The 20372-nt window shown below is 45.4% G+C and overlaps 1 protein-coding gene across 9 annotated transcripts in view; it reads right to left on the minus strand.

The window, feature by feature from the left end:
• Nucleotides 1–9061: 9061 nt before the first annotated feature.
• SLC37A1 (solute carrier family 37 member 1) overlaps nucleotides 9062–20372 on the minus strand; it is a 47271-nt gene continuing 35960 nt past the window's right edge. For 7 of the 9 annotated variants that reach the window (XM_068155210.1, XM_068155209.1, XM_068155207.1 and 4 more), the window contains 5 exons: nucleotides 19365–19438; nucleotides 16664–16742; nucleotides 15952–16049; nucleotides 11484–11536; nucleotides 10406–11293 (listed from right to left, as the gene is read on the minus strand). In XM_068155210.1, the coding sequence (XP_068011311.1) occupies nucleotides 11263–11293; nucleotides 11484–11536; nucleotides 15952–16049; nucleotides 16664–16742; nucleotides 19365–19438 (335 nt within the window). In that variant the 3' untranslated portion in view covers nucleotides 10406–11262. The other 2 variants (XM_068155211.1, XM_068155212.1) reach the window with 2 other exon arrangements.

Consider the following 20372-nt stretch of genomic DNA (forward strand, 5'->3'; position numbering starts at 1 on the left):
TTTCTACCAAGAGGTCTCATTTCCAATTCCAGTGAAAATTGTTCCTAGATGCTAACTCTACTTCAGATGTTCAGGGGATTTCATCCATTCATCATTTCTAGGTGCTTTGCTGGAGAGGGATTTCATCCTCCTCAAAAGTTATTTTCCTAGAATCTGGGGTTAGTTTAGAGTCTCCTGAGTTGCCTGGCAGCAAAGTATACATAAAGTCAATCTAATGTAGCTCTAATGCAGATCAGTTCTCAAAAGCCCATTCTCAGGCTCCTCTGCCTGCACCCTGGATTTGTCAGGCAGCCCAGTTCTGCCTTTCTGGGCAGTTTTATTTTGAGAACTGCTGCTGTAAAAGTTAGAGCAAGAAAACCAGAAGGTTTCTCTTTATTTCTCTTTGCTTTCACCAACCACACCATTTTGCAAGGAGACACACAGACCAACTGTGCTATTTCATTCTCTTGGTGCCCTGCAAATGGGCAAACGTTCTTACTTCCAAACCCATCCCCTAGCTCAGCCAGCAAGAAAGTAAAGAACTAGCACCAAGCTTAGTGCACTCATGCTTAGGTAGGGTGACAGCCACCTGTCAGAGATGAGCCTGCAGGCCATTACAGCCCCTTCTCTTTTGGAGAGAGAGGATGCTTTTGATACTTTCTTGTGATCTCTTCTGTTCTTTGTTAATATGTTTTCTTCCTTTCATGTAACTGGTAAGCTGCAGCCAGAGGAAAAGGGAAGGAAACTTTATAAAGGCTTTTGAGAGGGATGGCTAAATCCTTCTTACATTTAGTGGTATAAACCCAAATGTGTAGATTGTGCCACAGAACAATGTAACATTCAGGTGTTTCCTACCAGGCAACCAGAGCAGTTGAAGAATAGGTCCAGAGCCTGCTGTACTTATTAAGCTGAAGCCTCACGTGCCCTGTGGTGAAACTGGGTTGACTCAGACTCAAAACCAATACTCTGTCCTTTGCAGCAGAAATAATATCACTAGGCTTGGCAGAAGATGCAGAAGAAACCCATTCCCTCCAAAAGTTTTGCCTTTACATCACTCAGCTATGAGGGGCCTCCTGTAACAATTACCTTTCCTATCACAAAAAAAGAAAGAGCAGGTGAGAACTGAAGATACTGATCTTCACTGCTTCGTTTGAGCTAGACTCCCTGTGCCTGTTGGACAGTGAAATGCAGCTGTCTTGGTTTAAGCTGACTGGCTCCAGCAGAAGCCCCCCTTCCTGGCAGTGACACAGTGCAAGCTGTATGGTTACTCTGGATGCATTCCTGTGCAGACTACCCTAGGTGATCCTGCTTTGGCAGGGGGGTTGGACCTGATGATGTCTGGAAGTCCCTTCCAACCTCTAACATACTGTGATACACCATGCTGACAATAATGCTCACTGAATGACAGGAAGGGGTTGGTGGGAGCTTATTTATGGCACTTGAAGTATATTCTGTAGCTTGCAAAGCTTCCTGTTCCTGTTTTTTGTGTTCTTTTGCCCTGGCTTCCAGGCACAGAGGTGCTTCCTTTTTGCTGGTCCTTCAGTTTCACAGGGGTATGCCGCTGCATACTTCACTATTTCTGTTTTCTTTTGTGTACTCTCATATCCCTGTAACAGAGTAGCAAATTGTTCTTACCTCAGCAACATCTCTGCCTCCTGGGTGCTTTTCCTCCTTACCCACCCAGAGGGGAGGGAAGGAAAAGAAGAAATCCCTCAATCTGTGGACAATAGGAAGAAATTCTTCACAGAAAGTGATTGGCCATTGGAATGTGCTGCCCAGGGAGGTGGTGGAGTCACCATCCCTGGAAGTGTTGAAAATAAGACTGGATGAGTAACTTAGTTGCATGGTTTAGTTGATTAGATGGTGCTGGGTGATAGGTTGGACTTGATGATCTCTGAGGTCTTTTCCAACCTGGTTAATTCTGCGTGATTCTGTGTGACTTACAGATTGCTGGTGCTCAGTTGCCAACTGCATTAAAACCAGGAGAGTCCATATTTGGTGCTCAATGTGGGGCCTGAGTGTTGAGGTAACAAGAGAATTCAATTCTGCTGGAGTAAATCTTTTCACCCTTTATTTGCTTTATTATGCTTCCCTTTTCTTGTTGTGTTGCCATTTCTGGTTACACTACATAAGCTCTTGCACATTTCATGCATTTGTTTTCCTTATGCTGTCTTTTGTGGTGCTGTTTGTCACTTTGGGGAAATGGTTTAAGGCTTGCCCTTTGCCTGGAAAGGACATCCAAAATCCAGCTCCACTACGGCTTTCTACTACCTGCTTATTTAACTCTGCATCCAACCTGCCATCGCACAAAGGAGCACAATGATGTCAAGAAGTAAAAAAATAACTGAGCCCTACTGGATGCAAGTCCTGTGACAGCTCCACAGGGTCCTGCAGAGACCCTCAGTGACTGTGGCACTGAATTAGGACCAACCCTCGCAGGCACTGGAACCAATTAGTTCCTGGGGGGTACAAAAAAGAGAAAACAATTATGGATGTTAGAACAAAAATGCCAACCTTCAAATGAACCCTTGGGCAAATGAAAAATCAGACAATTCTTCAAGCCAAAGCATCTGTTTATTTTGCAGGTTATGTAGGCCAAAATAATATAAGAGAAAGGACCCAGTAGCTGAGTAGCTCCACAGCAGCCCTCTTCCTTCAGTCCCTGAGAGGCTCCCAAGTTCTCCACAGGCCAAGCTGGTGCCTGCCAGAAACACATAGGGAGTGTGTTCTTGCTTCCACCTGCAAACACTGCTTAGCACACAGAATCTTTGGGGTGAGGGTTTTGTTTGTTTGCATGTTTTTTATCCAAGCACCAGGTTTTCACCTCTTCACAGTTTTCAAGTCAACTCAGTTTTTCACACTTTGTCTTCTTTGCATTTTTACCCTTACCCCATCCCACTTTCCCATTTCCCTAGCACCTCAGTTACACTCTGCACTTAACTGTGTTACCACTTGATGCCCTCCATTCTTTTCATTTCCAAAAATTGAATCATCTTTCTGTCCCTGCTCCAGCTTCAAAAAGGGAAGTGCAGATTTTCCATACCAAAAGGCCATTGCTCTCTTACAGACAAAATCCTTTCAAGCTCTTGAATGAAGCTTTCTGCTTGAATTATGCTAATGGACTCCTGATTTCCTTTTTCTTTCAAACCTCACTAGCATGCAGATATAACTCTAGGGTAGGGAAAAGAAACCAAACCAACAACCAAAAGACAACAAACCCAACTGACACTGGTTTGTGTTTATTTACACCTGGATAGTTATTTAACAGCCACGAGCTGGGGGTGTGTGAGTGCCCTTGTGTATGGCACAGAATACATTCACCAACTCCTCAACCAGAAAGGCAGAATCTTATGAAGTTGTGGCACAAAGCACTCATGAAAAGAGTTCTTAATTGTCTTCCATTTCTGAATGGCTGGTGTCTTCATTTAAAGAGCAGACAGATATCATTTTACTCCCAAAGGAAGTAAAACTAAAGAAGCTCCCATTAAATTGGAGAGAAATGCAGAATTATGTTCAAAAATGTACAGGATGCTACAGAATATGTGAACCCTGAACACCTAACACAGATACAGATTACACGAGAACCCCTAACACCTAATACACATTACACAAAAAACCCCAACCAGACTAAACCACAAGCCCCAGGCCTCCTTTTCTCCCTATCCCCAATTGTCTCCCTTCCACTAGGTTTAAACAAGGCCAAAATTATGCAGGATAAATCAGCCAGACCTCCTCCCCCATGTTACCAAATAAGAACTCCCTCTGGAGAGCCAAAAGGAGGGAGGAAAGAGACCCAGTTGGCCTGGCTGCCAGTTTATAGAATTATGGGACTGAGTAACAAAATTACAATTTCCTGGGTCCACCTCCTGGACTGTCTAGCCCCTGGAGGATATTCTGTCTCTGTGGTTAAGACTTCCAGTGATTAACCCCACAATAGCTGGAAAAGCCTGGAGTGAAGACTGTGATCAACCCCTAGGAAGGAAATATCCCATCAATCTCATTGAAGCGAGAGACATTACCTGGGGCATCAGCCTTTTGACAGCATTCCAATGGTTAGACTTATGTGGTAGTACACCTGAAGTGTAGAGCCCTCCTCTGCCTGAAACAAACAAACGGGCCAAAGGGAGCATTGCATTGCTTCTATAAGAGAAGGGAGAGAAATCCTACCCCCAGGAACACTACGAGGTGAAGAATCATAGAATTGTTAGGGTTGGAAGTGACCTCAAGAATCATCTAGTTCCAGCCCCCCTGCCATGGGCAGGGACAGCTCACACTAGAGCAGGTTGCTCAGAGCCACATCCAGCCTGGCCTTAAAAACTTCAAGAGATGGGGCATCTACGACCTCCTGGGCAATCTGTTCCAGTGTCTCACCACCCTCAAGGTGAAGAACTTCTTCCTCACATCCAATCTGAATCTACCCATTTCTATTTTTGTTCCATTCCCCCTAGACTTATCACTAATAGAAACCATAAAAAGTCCCTCCCCAGCTTTCTTGTAGGTCCCCTTAAGAAAACACCCTTAGAATCCTCTAGGTAAGCACAGCATCAAGAAAAACCTTCAACACATTTTTGATGCTTAATCTCCTGATGCAGCAGATGAGCAGGTCCCCTGAAATATGCCTACAGAAAATCTGGTTCTTTAATTCACAATTTAGAGAAAGTTTCATTGCAGCAGAAGGGTAACCAGAATAGAATAGAATAGAATAGAATAGACCAGGTTGGAAGAGACCTTCAAGATAATTGCGTTCAACCCATCAACCAATCCAACACCACCTAAACAACTAACCCATGGCACCAAGCACCCCATCAAGTCTCCTCCTGAACACCTCCAATGATGGTGACTCCACCACCTTCCCAGGCAGCCCATTCCAATGGGCAATCACTCTCTCTCTATAGAACTTACATCCTAACATCCAACCTAAACCTCCCCTGGCACAGCCTGAGACTGTGTCCTCTTGTTCTAGTACTGGCTGCCTGGGAGAAGAGACCAACCTCTGCCTGGCTACAACCTCCCTTCAGGTAGTTGTAGAGGTCACCCCTGAATCTCCTCTTCTCCAGGCTAAGCAACCCCAGCTCCCTCAGTCTCTCCTCATAGAGCATGTGTTCCAAGCCCCTCACCAACTTCGTTGCCCTTCTCTGGACACACTCCAGCAAGTCAACCTCCTTCCTAAACTGAGGGGCCCAGAACTGGACACAGGACTCGAGGTGTGGCCTAACCAGTGCAGTGTACAGGGGCACAATGACCTCCCTGCTCCTGCTGGCCACACTGTTCCTGATGCAGTATACTACACCCAGAGTGAAATACAGAGGAAGAAATAAACCCCAAGAATCAGGTGGTGATGGTAACTAATTCTCTCCTTATTCCAAACTGAAAAATAACCAAAAGAAAGGAGACAAAGAAGGGAACAACAGCAGCAATCAAGTTTAATAAAGTCAGGCAGTGAGACAGAAAACATTAAGGTCACTGAGATGAGGCTGAAGCATACCAGCAGCAAAATCCTCTTTTCCCCTTCCCACCTTAAAGGATGACAGATTTTTAACTGAGCATTGCAAAGAATGTGGTTCATGTGGTTACCCAAGTCACAGAGCATGCAGATGCAAACCTCCCAGTGAACTGTCTATAAGCATGGCAGGCTGTGAAAGGAGAATGGGAGGTAGAGCCTGGACCATTGCATGGGTAGTTTAGCAGAGAGCAAAACAAAATTGAACCAGACTTGCTGTAAGGTGAAAGTGACGTAGTTCAGCAAATCAGAACATCATATCAGATATACCCTGAGGTTGGGACAAATAATGAAATAATCTAATCTAACCTCTTTTATAATATGCAGGCCATAAAATTTCATTCTGGCCAGAGGACACCACTGTTATCAATTCCAGGCCCCATCATTTGATGGGATTGTAAACAATCTCCCTCAAATTAACCCCATATGAAGACCAGCTGCCTCCAACAGCTCTAAACATCCTCCAATTCAATTCATACCCTCTTAGCATCTACCTAGCTTTGAGCAACACTTCCCATAGAAACAGCCCCATGTTTCAGTCACTGGAGAGACATACCAACAGCAACCAAATGCCCAAGAACAGGCATGATGAGGTCACCCAGTCTGAGGCAGTGTGACATTAGCACAAGCACACGAGAAGGATTGCTATTGCTGCTGTTGTTCTAAGGACACTGTGCCACAGACACATGCAATAACCTCCCAGAGCGGATGACAGAACCCCTTCTGGAATTTCCTAACTGGCAAAGCATATGGAAGTGGATCTCTGTGTACAGAGCACATTACCAGTTCAACCTAGAGGCAAAAGAAGTCTCAAAGTGACCTGTGAGCATGACACTACCTCCCCTGCTACCTATTCATCTTTTTCCCACTCTACAAACCCTTCCTACACAGGATGGAGACGTATCTGTACTGTAGAACACCCAGCAACTGCCAAAGTACTCTCAAGGATACAAGCATCCTCCTGGAGGCTCCTGCCGATTCAGGCAGAACAGAAATGGAATGTGAACCACTCTGCTTTTGCATGATGCCCTAGCTACTATTTGCTGCATCTGGGAGGCACTTTGGATACATTTTGATGAGAAATTCTGTATAATGCCTCAGATACCTTTTTCTAACCAAGAATTGTTTTCCTTTCTACACTGTTTTACCTCAGCACACCTACCATTTTGGACATAGTATTTCTGGTAGAGACACAAAAACCTCATCAAGCATCATAACAGAACCAAGACAGTAACTGTTCAAGATGATTAGAGGTAGAGAGAAAAGATGCAGAACAGGCAAACAAAAAAGCCATCTTAAAGCTGTGCTGGAGGAGCTGGACTCAGCCCCTGACTCAGGTGGGTGTCCTTCCCTGTTAGACCAAGTAGGCCAAGAAGGCCAACAGCATCCTGGCCTGTATCAGGAATAGTGTGGCCAGCAGGACCGGAGAACTGATTCTCCCCCTGTACTTGGCGCCGGTGAGGCTGCACCTCGAGTACTGTGTTCAGTTTTGGGCCCCGCACTACAAGAAGGGCATTGAGGTGTTCAAGCATGCCCAGAGAGGAGGAACGAGGCTGGTGAGGGGTCTTGAACACAAATACTATGAGGAGCAGCTGAGGGACCTGGGGTGGTTCAGCCTGGAGGAGGCTAAGGTGAGACATCATTGCTCCCTACAACTACCTGAAAGGAGGTTGCAGTGAAGTGTGACCCAGCCTCTTCTCCCAGGTATCAAGTGACAGGACAAGAGGAAATGGCCCCAAGTTGCACCAGGAAAGGTTTAGATTAGAGATTATGGGAAATTTCTTCACCTAAAGGGTCACTGGGCACTGGAACAGGCTGCCCAGGAAAGTGGTGGAGTCACCACCGTCTCTGGATGTGTTTGAACGACGTTTAGATGGTGTGCTCAGCAATATGGTCTAACAACTGTGTACAGGGAGAGGCTAGGTTATGGTTGGACTTGATCTTAAGGTCTTTTCCAACCAGGTGATTCGATGATAAGTAAGCAGAACACAGCCATCTGGTGCAGCTGGCTGGAAATAGAGATGTTGTACAACCTACAAAATGTGCCTGTTCCGGTTGAGGAGGGCATTGTTTGCAAACCCAAAGGCTCTAGTTTGTTCTTCCACTGAACCATTTTCCTTACCCTCACAAGAGACAGGAGCGCTGTCGCAGCAGGGACACGGAGATATAAAAGATTAAATAAACAACATTTCTCATTTTAAGGAGGTTTTATTCAACACAGGAAGGTAAATGGATGACATTCACAACCACCAGCATTAAAACCAACGCACAAACCCTGCAGCCATGTTTAAATCTGGCTCTACCTACTGGCCACTCACATTTCTACACAGAAAATGTTGTCAGTCTTGCCCATTTCCAGATTGATGGATATTGGCACCCAATAGTAACAAACCCCACACAGTTTACTCACAACTTGAAGAACCTTTAGGGTAGTTAAGAAAGAAAAGCAAGTATTTTCATCTTTTTGTCCAACAAATCATAGATGGGAGGAACTGAAATGCTGTACATCAGCAAGGAAGGGCACACCAGTACGCTATGAGTCCTAGAGCTCCTGCCCACAATCAATGGAAGGAAGGACTCAGCCCAGCACCTCCAACACTCTGAATTCCATATCTAAGTAACTACAGTGCAAAAGCTACTCAAATAAATAAATAAATAAATATGAGCAGCAGCCCCAACAAGTAAAACAGAAAATCCAAACCACAATTTGTAACTATCTTTACAACGTATAACTTAAATATAACTGAAAGCATTTTAACCTAAGACTTCTGCCCATCAGGGACAGCCACTCAACATCTGAGTGCAGCAGTTTAAATTGTTTCAATAAACTAATACATAGCTCCACATACCTTTTCCAGGGCAAGGGCTTGGCATCTTCAGCTGAAGAAGTTCTCCTTCCCTCCCTACTCATGCAGACATTGAAGCTGTGCCAGTCCAGGGTTTTTTTGGGGGTTGTAATGCTATTTTTTTCTTCCCCCCCCCCCCCCCCAATCAGAGACCTGATTCCTCTCCAGGTCTGGCCAGCAGTCCCCTAGGGTCAGTGTGGCTGAGTGAGGGGGCAGTGTGCCATGCCACTGGGATGGAAATCCTTTCAACTAACAGTGCTGCAGAATTCTGTCACATTTAAGTACAGCCTAAAGCCCAAACGACACAGCCCAGATTTATGACTTTGTTTGTTGAGCATCCCCATCGGTCTCAACAGGTTTGCTCACAATATGTGAAGTTAACCATTCATCTGGGTAACTGCAGAGTTAGGGCCTACATAGAACCTTCACTTGCAAGGACTTTGGTACCTTCTGTAAGTCTTTGTGGGACTGAGGTCTTCCCTGTAGTTAAAAATTAACACATTTTTACACTGTTCAAGTCAAGCATAAAGCATGTGCTGAATCAAACCAGTGGGAAAAACAACTCATTAAAGACTGAACAACCACAAAACAGCCCTGGAAATGAAGTGTTGTGCCAGCACATGGACCACACCACCAGACATTTATCCATATCTTGCCAGGGCTATTTCAGGTGTGCTGTTTTGTTTATCAAGTTTAAAGACCACTTCATTGTTTCACAAAACTCAAAAGAGCATAGTTCAGAACAAGACATTATGCCTAGGGCTTTAATAAATACAGTCACAAATAGTACACAGCTTATCTAGCTCTGCTGATCCAAGTATAAACACTTCATACAAAAACATTTTTACTTTGTACATCTTGCAGAAAAACCAAACAATAGAAAAATCACAGAAACATCTGATTTGCAAAGGAGACAGCAGTACCAAGAAATGATGTGTTTTGAAGACATGAAACCATCAGTTTGCTGAGTAACACTAGTTACTCAAATGTTGCCTTAAAACCTGTCACCCAGCTCATTTTTCCTTTGTGGCAGTTTAGCTCCAAATCTGGAATTCAGAGCCACTTCAAATTAGCCACCTGAAAGAGATTTGTGGGTTTGAAGGCCCTGGTCTGACAATGACTTCCATGTGCACACACCAGCACCGAAGTCAGGAAGCACCCAATGGAGATCACTGCGGCAGCAGGCACTAAAGCAGCTCATCTGTTCAGTCCTGTAGTACTGAAGCGTGACAGCTCAACTGTTCTCTGCCACCCCAAAGGTGGCCTTTTCAACCCAGCACAATTATGTGATGTTAGCACAACCAGTTTATAATGCCCTGGAAATCATTAGAGCTCACTCCCTGGAAATTCTGACTCATAATCTACATTTGTTGCTTCAGATTCCTTTTCCCACAGTCCTAACATCCATCCAGAGAGGCTGTGAGAACTGCTAACTGCAACAGCCAATTCCATTTCATTACCTACCAAAAGAAAGGATGTTGTCCTTGGGAAATAGAAGTTGTACTGTAGTTAAAAAACTAATAATGCAGTGAGGTTATTATTGTCTCAGCAGCTTCAGAATACTAAAAGCAGTGCATCTTAATAACCAGCTGGTACTGTCCTCCACAACATGATGCCCTTGATGTGTGCAAGATGGCATAAGGGATACATACTTTGCTCACTGACACTGGGGAGCTTCACTGCTGTACCATTTCAACTTCCTTCTGCTCTAGTTTTGACTTGTTTCTGGAAAATACACAAGTTGGCATTTTAAGTAAAAACATTCTATCAAAAGAAATAAAAAGGCACTTGGCATTTCTCTTTGGCTCAGTTGAGGCACACTGCTAAAACCTTCCCACTGTTCCTGTCTCTTCTGATGAATAGTCGCCATCCTGAGGTACTTGTGCGAAAGTAAGAGCTTCAGGGGTTTACCAGCTGCATCTCTCACACTGCTTCCAGTAAATACATACAGTTCTTCACCAAACAGAATCTCTTCAATACAGAATAATGCATTCTGTGGAGTCTGTTTTACAGGGAAACGCTCTGGTCACTGACACAGTCCTTCTGATCTTGCAGCTCAGTGCTCTTTAAACCTGGGAAAGAACAGCAACCAGACAGGAAAAGGTAAGGTGTGAGGTGTAACAGTCACTAACTTCCAAATGCAGGATCCCAGTTCAGGAAGGACAGGGATCTACTCAAGAAAGTCAAATGGAGGATTATGGGGATGATGAAGGGACTGGAGCACTGCCTTATGAGGAAAGGCCAAGAGCCCTGGGGCTTTTTAGTCTGGAGAAGACTGAGAGGGGATTTAATAAATCTTTACAAATATCTGGGGGTCAGGAAGGAAGGGACAGCCTCTTCTCACTTGTGCTCTATGATAGGACAAGGGGCAGTACATGTAAACTACAGCACAGGAAGTTCTACCTCAACATAAGGAAGAACTTTGTCACGGAGCACTGGAACAGGCTGCCCAGAGAGGTTGTGGAGTTTCCTTCTCTGGCGACTTTCAAGACTAGATGCATTCCTGTGTGACCTGCATTAGATTCTATGGTCCTGGTCTGGCAGGGTGGTTGGACTCGATGATCTCCACAACCCCTAACATCCCTTCCAACCCCTAACATCCTGTGATCCATCCCTTGTCGTGTGTTTTCTCACACTCTGTCCATTTTACCGCAAAACTACAACGAAGGGGCTCAGTTTAGATTCTGCACACGCAAGTCTAACTCCATCGAGTCAATGGATTATGCTTTTCCCCTCCATTCAAAACACTGTAAGTTCAGACACCCTCTCCTTTAAGGACACCTCTTGGAACAAGTTACATTTGAAACCATTAATAAACAGAGGGAAAGCAGTTGAGTGGCTTCTTATTTCTCACCTGCGTGCTCCATGATAAAACCCAGGGAGATGACATGTTTAGAGAAAAACCAAACCATAACCAAGAGACTGACAGAGCTGTTTTCAGAGCAGATACTTCTCAAAATAAAAGGTTCTGGAGGAAAATATCAAGGGTTTGAAAACACCAAACTGAGATTAGCCTTCTGAAGCAAAACTAAGCCAGACAGACAGGGACATATAGAAACCTCAACACATTCAATCTGCATGAAGGTACCAGGGGATAAAGGCTCAGCAACATGTTTTCCAACTGTTGCTAGAGAGCAACAGCCATGCACAACACTTACAGGGTGTGATCTGTGTGACACCGAAGTTCCTTCTGAATAAGACGGAGTAAGAACTGCAAAAACAGTCACAGTACCTGTGTCAGGATCTATACACACATGTAAATAAGCCAAGATTCACTGTAAGATTTTCACTGTTATTCAAAGAGCTCCTCATGTAAAACATTATCCTGTAATGCTGAACTCAAGTTAAAACAGATAAATAAATCAAAGGATTTACAGGTGCTTAGTCCGTGTTTGGAAGAGGAGTTTTCACAACAAATAGCCAAGAGGAAAGTAATTTCGTTTTCACACTTGAGGGCTCCATTTCTTAGTAAAAACCTGAATGCTTTCTAGTTACTTTACCAGCAGATGTGCAAAGAAACCAGCAGGGGGAACCCAAGACCTCAAGGAAGCACACAGCAGATAGAAATTTTGGACCATAAAAGCATTTTAGCTGCTATTCTGAAACATAACTCTGTATGTGAAAAGCTTTGGGCACACAATTAGTCAAGACAAGCAGTCAGTCATGCTTCCTTGCCTGGGCAGGGTCAGGACTCACAAGTGCACTTTAAAAGATGTAGTGAGACACAGGAAAGTGATTTTACAAGTAAGATTTGATGATTCCCAGGGACAATAAAGACAGAACTTCCAGGGTTCCTCACTGTTACAGGTTTCCTTATCCTCAGAGGCTCACTGTTATAAAGGGAAGTTTCTTCACTCTTCAAAGTATTAGTCCTTTAAGAAGTTAATCCTTACATTCCAGGATGTCCTGGTTTTTAACTCAGCTGGCAACTGAGACCCAGCAGTCTGCACATGGCAGGGATTTCTTTCCACTCCCTCTCCCCTCCCCTCTGGGTGAGCAAAGAGGAAAAGGATCCAGAGATGTTAGTTGAGATAAGGACAATTTACTACTCCATTGCAGGGACATCAGATTGCACAAAAGAGAGCAGGAAATTCTGGGGTATGCAGCAGCAGGGGTACAGACAAAATGCAAACCACCTGCACCTGAGAAGCCATCTCGAAGGATGGGCAAAAGGGACACAACTCTGCCCATAAGCCAGGGGAGTGAAAGACAAACAAAACAACACACACAAAAACCCCAGAATAGGAAACTTTACAAGCTATAGAATATACTTCAAGTCATAGTATCATAGTATCAGTCAGGGTTGGAAGGGACCACAAGGATCAGCTAGTTCCAACCCCCCTGCCATGGGCAGGGACACCCCACACTAGATCAGGCTGGACAGAGCCTCATCCAGCCTGCTCTTAAACACTTCCAGGGACAGGGCCTCGACCACCTCCCTGGACAACTCATTCCAGTGCTTCACCACTCTCATGGTGAAGAACCTCCTCCTCACATCCAGCCTGAATCTCCCCAGTCCCTCCCCAGCCTTCTTGTAGGCCTCCTTCAGATACTGGAAGGCCATAATTAGGTCTCCTCAGAGCCTTCTCTTCTCCAGACTGAACAGCCCCAACTCCTTCAGTCTGTCCTCACAGGAGAGGTGCTCCAGCCCTCTGATCATCCTCCTGGCCCTTCTCTGGACACCTTCCAGCACCTCCAGATCCCTCTTGTCATAGGGGCTCCAGAACTGGAGGCAGTACTCCAGGTGGGGTCTCACCAGAGCTGAGCAGAGGGGGAGGATCACCTCCCTTGCCCTGCTGGCCACACTTCTCTTGATGCAGCCCAGGATCTGATTGGCTTTGCGGGCTGCAAGTGCACACTGAGAGCTCATGTTGAGCTTCTCCTCCACCAGCACCCCCAAGTCTCTCTCCTCAGGGCTGCTTTCCAGCCAGTCACTGCCCAGCCTGTATTTGTGCCTGGGATTGCCTCGACTCAGATGCAGGACCCTGCACTTGGTCTTGTTGAACCTCATGAGGTTGGCTTGTGCCCACCTCTCCAGCCTGTCAAGGTCCCTCTGGAAGTCCCATAAGCCCCAGCCAACCCCTTCCTGTCATGCAGTGAGCATAATGTTAGCATGGTGTAGAATACATGATGTAGCTTGAACTGCAACACTGTGGGGGTGTGGGGAGGGAGAGCAGCCCTATGCCCTGTACCTTCTAGTGGGGCCAGCCAGTGCAAATCTATACAAAGGGGTATGGCAGTGGCCAAAACTGAATGCCACCTAAGAGGATAAAGCACCATGAGATAACTTCTAAGAAGTAACACCGGAACACAGGCATCTGTATGCTGTATGCAAAGAAGAGGAAAAGCAGAATGAACAAGAGTTACAAAACCCAGGATATGCTACAACAGCAGAGTCAACCCCCTCAACGCCAGGGCCTTACCAAGGCCTTTCAGCTGCTGCTGTGAAGAAACTGGGGATCTTTCTCATTTGATTTTAGCAAGTAACTACAAGAGAAAAAAACCTCAACAGCAGAGCTTTAGTTTCCCTGCAACAATCTCCCAAACCTCACTCCACAGCATGGAATACCTAATGCTGAGAACAGCACAAATCAGGAATTAGAGAGCTGCTGATCACCAGTGGTAACACACTTCAGCTATTAACTTAACCAATTTATTTACTTAATGTCCTGATATTTCACATCTTACATGGGGAAAATTTAACTTTTTATTCATTTCACTTTAATTAATTTACTTCCAGTTAACTTGAATTTAGACCAAAAAAAAGCCTCCATCAGTCTGCAGAAGAGAAGGCTCTGAGGTGACCTAATTGTGGCCTTCCAGTATCTGAAGGGGGCCTACAGGAAGGCTGGGGAGGGACTTCTCAGGATCTCAGGTAGTGATAGGACTAGGGGGAATGGAATGAAGCTGGAGGTGGGGAGATTCAGGCTGGATGTGAGGAGGAAGTTCTTCCCCATGAGAGTGGTGAGACCCTGGAATGGGTTGTCCAGGGAGGTGGTTGAGGCCCCGTCCCTGGGGGTGTTTAAGAGCAGGCTGGATGAGGCTCTGGGCAGCCTGATCTAGTGTAGGGTGTCCCTGCCCATGGCAGGGGGGTTGGAACTAGCTGATCCTTGTGGTCCCTTCCAACCCTGAATGAAACTATGAAACTATGAATAAATCAAAGCAAGACTCTACTTTTCTCATGTCACACCGGGCATTAGCTCCTCTGCAGGAGCGCTGAGCTGAGTGCAACACCCTGCAGGCACAAGCCTTTGTCTGGGCACAGCCAGTCTGGAGGACGAAGTATTTCTGAAGTGTTTCATAACCACCCTGCCCTTTCATGAGCATTTCCACCTGGCACTTCAAAAGGAGGGAATAAGTAGGTGACACCTCAGGACATCTATGAGGTAGGCATGGATAGTGTTCTTTGCTGCAGAACAAAGCCAATACACAGGTAACTGCCAGGAAAACCTGTGGCAACTGCAAAAACATAACCTACAGGCTAACCCAGAGGTGAGTGCAGGAACACTGACTTCAAAATGTACAGCCCTGTCTCATCTCATGTCTTCTTTAGTCTTTAAAAGCAAGCAGAGAAGTCAGAAGTGAAAAAAACCAACACAACCAAGGAAAAAACCAAACAACCTAAAACTAAACCAAACCAAACAACAAGGAACTAAAAAGCTTTTCAGCTCTTTCTATCAATCATACTGGATCTCAACAGGAGAAAAAGGGGAAAATGGCTGTGCTGTGCACCAGGCCACTATCTGTGTGTTGCACTCCCTTTCCCTAAGCTTCTCAGATGTTACAATGCCAGTTTTTCATCCTAGTACAGCAGCTTTGGGGCCCATCTGGAGGATGTTATATATTAACTTCCAGCAGCTTCATTATCATGGTGATATAGCAATGCAGCAAACATTTGCTACTGCTTTGCTAAACAGGCTTTTTAGAAAAAAGAGGTAATTCTTCTGTGAGTGGAATCTGGGGTTGTTCAGCCTGGAAGAGAAGTCTCTTAGGGGACCTTATTGTGGCCTTCCAGTATCTGAAGGGGGCCTACAAGAAAGCTGGGGAGGGACTTTTTAGGGTGTTGGATAGTGATAGGATTAGGGGGAATGGATCCAGTCTTGAGGAGGGTAGATTTAGCTTAGATGTCAGGAAGAAGTTCTTCACCATAAGGGTGGTGAGACACTGGAACAGGTTGTCCAGGGAGGTGGTGGGAGCTGGAGTTTTTTAAGGCCAGGCTAGATGGGGCTCTGGGCAATCTGATCTAGTGGATAGTGTCCTTGCCCATGGCAGGCAGGGTGGAACTAGGTGATCCTTGGGAACCCTTCTAACCCTGACAATTCTGTGATTCTAGGTCTATATATGAAGGTTTAGTTAAAATGATGCCTGCTGTAATCCACTCAGCCAGCAGTTGACACATGTGCGTTTGCTCAGGAGCTGAAGTGTATCAGAACTAATCTGCACTTTTGAAATTCTCATCTAATTTTAATCAAAGTGAGCAAATTTGCTGCTTAATTGAAAATTTCCCACAGAACTGGAAATTTTCTTGAAGATGAAGCACTGCAAATGCAAAAGGAAAATGTGCATTTTAAGATTGTCTAGCACAAAGGAAGTACATAGCCATTAAAAGAGTATTTTTAGACTTACTAGCAAGGCACATGCATCTGCCACCATCAGCATGTAAAACACGTTGTTCCAACCAGATGGGGAAATCAGGCCAGCTAGGAGAGGCCCCAAAGCTGCACCTAAAACATCAGATTGGTATTGTCAGAATGATGCAATGTAAGATTTACTATGCTCAAAGTCAGTTATTCTGAGTTGGACTATCAATTTTTCCACCTAGTTAACTCAGCATAGTCTGATGTCTCAAAAGGTAGGGATAGTACAGAACATTACTGGTACAGCTGCAAGCCAGTGGGCAACCTAACACAGGAGAAGCTGGAAGACTGGAAGTTTGGGAAATGTTTACCTCTAGCTCAGCCAAATGTCCATCCAGTATCAAGCTACTACTCAGTCTTCCACATATGAGTGCAGAGGGCATAAATAAAATATCCCTGTCAGAAACACCCCAACATCATCTGCTTTTGCTGCTTGTGACCAGTGTAAGTCTACCATCTTCTTTGTGTTTCCCCTTCAGTGTTGGGTCCAGGGTTGGACTGGTTACTCTTTGAGGTCTCTTCCAGCAGGATGCATTCTGTGATTCCTTCTTCCCTCCCTCAAGTGTGGGATTAGAGAGCTTTAAGTCTAAGTTTGCTCTACTCCTCATTACCAAAGGGAACTGGAGAGAGAGTGGTTTCTCAAAGACCCTTTGTCTGACCCTACCCCAGCTCAGGCAGGCTATGCTGCAGCTCTGGCTTACCTACAGATCCTGTTCCATCGATGATCGCTGTCACTGTGGACAAGGCTCTTGCGTTCCCTTTCAGGCTTTTATGGGTACCCTGAAGTGACAAAGATGGATGAGACCTATCCTAAGACAAACTCTGAAAAAGCCCTTACAGATTATTTAGCTCACAGCCCTGCATATTAGATGTACATTGTGAAGAGGCCTTAAATACCCTAGCTCATACCTTTCATAATTAATTAAAGAAGCCTTCTACCCCTTCAACCTGTCACCTATAGCATTTCACTTTATCAAATCATGCTGTTTAAACTCCAGGTGCCAAGAAGCTTTCTGCTCTGCATGTTGTGTAGTCAAGCAACAGGGATGGCACTTCAGTTTTGCATTATGCTGCTTTTCCCATGGCCCTCTTTTCCCTCACTAAGAGAGAAAAGCTCTTTAGAGCAACAACAACAACAAAACATCACTGTGACAGCAATACTGGAGTACCAGAATTGTGGATATATACTGAAATGTTAATCCAGAGAATTCTTGAGCTAAAAGAAGTTTTTCACTACCAGTTTTAGAAGCCAGGCCTTCAGAACAAAACAACTGATAAAAAGAGTAATTTACAAGACAGAGAAATGGAATAGTTCAGCGAACTAATAATAAAAGACAGCTCTTTGCCTCCAGAACACTGAGGAGAATCCAGTCAGGTAATCAGTAATTTATATTAACTTGTGTGAGCTGTTTTATTCTTGACATACAAAGCAGCTGTTAGCAGTTTCAACCCTCTTCTCAAGGGCCAGATTGGGATCCTATGCCAAACCCTACTTTCTAGCTAGCAGCCCCTTCAGAGCACTCCAGAGGACGTCTGCAGATTTCTGTCCTGCCCCTTTTCCTATGTTAAGAGCATTTGTTGTTAGAGGACTTTTGCCTCCTGCTTGGTGCCTTAAGGAGCCAACACCTTTGAAAGCAACCTTACAAAGCTTGCCCAATGAAAGATACCAGAGTCAGTGTTTTTACATGGCATTTGTGATATGACTGACTTGATGCAGCTGGAAGTGCTGGCAACCAGAGTAACTACAAGAAAGGGCAGAGGGTAGCAGGAACAAAAGCAAAGCTATGTGCCAGGTATAACTTCACACACCAATGGAAATTAACTCTCCAGCTCATCTCTCACAGAGGTACAGCTCCTCTCCCCATTTAACAATGCAAAGTATAAACTGGGAAAAGGCACCTGTTTTCCATGAAACCTTCACGTTCACTTTGGGTTGTTGTGAGAGACTAAAAGTTGGCTCTCCTGGTGTGACTCAACAAAGATAAAATCACTTGCTGCTTGCCCAGACAATAGCTGATATGTGTTGGGCAGAGCCCTTGGAAGGAAGGTGCAAAGATCATGTAGGAATCCTGTCTACCAATCCTGGATGCAAATTACCTTGCGATTGCATCATGATAACACTGGATTGCAGCTGGCCTACAACAATGGACCTAGGACCCAGCCACCAGGCCTTCAGGACAAGACCTAAGGATGATTTCCTGGGCCCTGAATTCCTGAGGGACAATACTTGGACACATACCTAAAAACTGTATAAAAGACTTTAGCAACTACTGGTTTGTGGAAGAAAAATGTGGGGGACTGTGTCCCCCGGACTGGATGATTAAAAGAAAGAAAAATGCAGGAGAAAAACGGAGATGAAGGAAAACACAGAAGAAGGACCACGCCGCTGAGAAGGAAAAGCCCAGGACAATGCTGCTCTGGAGAAAAGAGGCCGTGGAGCCTGGAAGAAGCTGATCTGCCTGCTGCAACTCATGGAGCTGAAGAGGCTGCCCAGAGGACCACAGCTCTTCTCCAGCCAAAGCCTCAACACCCTTTCTCTACAGACCCAGGCTGCCCAGAGGACCACAGCTCTTCTCCAGCCAAAGCCTCAGCACCGTTCCTGTACCAACCCAACATCTCCTGCAGCACCTTTCCTCCACAGACTCAAACTGTCTTGGGGGGGTGAGGGGTGTGGTAACATAATTCCTTTCCTCTTCTCTCTCTCTTCTCTCTCTCCCTCTCTATTCTCTCTCCCCTTCTGATACATTCACTTAATTTATGCAATAAATAGTCTAGCTGTTGATATTTTGGCCTCATTTGTGCCTCTCGTTTCACAACACGGGAATGTTCAAAAGAACTGAGTCTCTTTCCCTCTCCGGACTGAGACAGTTGTTATCTGCAAGACTTAGTCTATTTTGTTCATAGGTAAGAATCATTTAAAAGCTTCCTGCAAACTCAAACCCAATCTCAATAGCTGAGTTCAGCACTGCCTATCCAGCTCCTTAACCCTTTGCTTTGAGACAATACAGCCCCTTCACTGACAATCTTGGAGAAGTCAAAGGGCTCTCTCTGGAGGGCAAAGCAGAAGGAAACCCTGTGGGAGGCAAAGGGTTCCTCGGCCCAGAGGAGCTCGACCTTGATGAAACAAAGTTGAGATAAGCACAGATGCCTTCTGAGGGGATTTGCAGTGAGAAACGAGATGCTGGCTAACCTTCAGCAGCTAACAAAGGAACTGGGTGCCGTGGCAGAAGACCAATCACGGTTTGCAGCAGAGCGCGTCAACTGGAGGCTCTACCCCATCAGACGTGCGTAGACAGCACGTGGCTTAGCAGGAGTAGCATATGAGCACAAAAAGCATAACAGGAAAGGTCTCTGATCTGCACATCGGAGCCCATCACCAATGGCGGCAAAACCCAAACTCACCAAGTCAGCAGAGACGGCAGTGGTGATCAGTGCGTAAGGGCCGTTCACCAGGGCACCACTGATAAGCAGCATCACTATGGAGAGCAGAGAGAAATGGAAAACATGAGAGCCTGAAAGACTGTTAACCATATCAACAGGAGATAACAGAGTCCATGGTGTGCGAATGAATAGGATAGGACAGGATAGGATAGGACAGGATAGGATAGGATAGGACAGGATAGAACAGAACAGAACAGAACAGAACAGAATAGAATAGAATAGAATAGAATAGAATAGAATAGAATAGAATAGAATAGAATAGAATAGAATAGAATAGAATAGAATAGAATAGAATAGAATAGACTTAACCAGGTTGGAACAGACCTTTGAGGTCATTGACTCCAACCTATCATCCAACACTATTTAATCAGCTAAACCATGGCATCAAGTGCCCCATGCAGTCTCTTCTTAAACACTTCCAGGGCTGGTGACTCCACGAGCTCCCCGGGCAGCCCATTCCTATGGCCAATCACTCCTTCTGTGTAGAATTTCTTCCTAACATCCAGCCTAAACCTTCTCTGGTGCAGCTTGAGACTGTGTCCTCTTTTCTGGTGCTGTTGCCTGGGAGAAGAGACCAACCTCTGCCTGGCTACAACCTCCCTTCAGGTAGTTGTAGACAGCAAGAAGGTCTCCTCTGAGCCTCCTCTTCTCCAGGCTAAGCAACCCCAGCTCCCTCAGCCTCATAGGAGAGCCTCATAGGGCTGTGTTCCAAACCAGCTTTGTTGCCCTTCTCTGGACACCTTCCAGCAACTCAACATCTTTCCTAAACTGAGGGGCCCAGAACTGGACACAGGACTCAAGGTGTGGCCTAACCAGTGCTGAGTACAGGGGCAGAATGACCTCCCTGCTCCCACTGGCCACACTGTTCCTGATACAGGCCAGGATGCCATTGGCCTTCTTGGCCACCTGGGCACACTGTTGGCTCATGTTCAGCCTACCATCAGCCAGTACCCCCAGGTCCCTCTCTGC

Source organism: Melanerpes formicivorus, unplaced genomic scaffold, assembly GCF_026170545.1.
Source record: "Melanerpes formicivorus ecotype bairdi unplaced genomic scaffold, bMelFor1.0.p_v2 SCAF_30, whole genome shotgun sequence".
Lineage (NCBI taxonomy): Eukaryota > Metazoa > Chordata > Aves > Piciformes > Picidae > Melanerpes > Melanerpes formicivorus.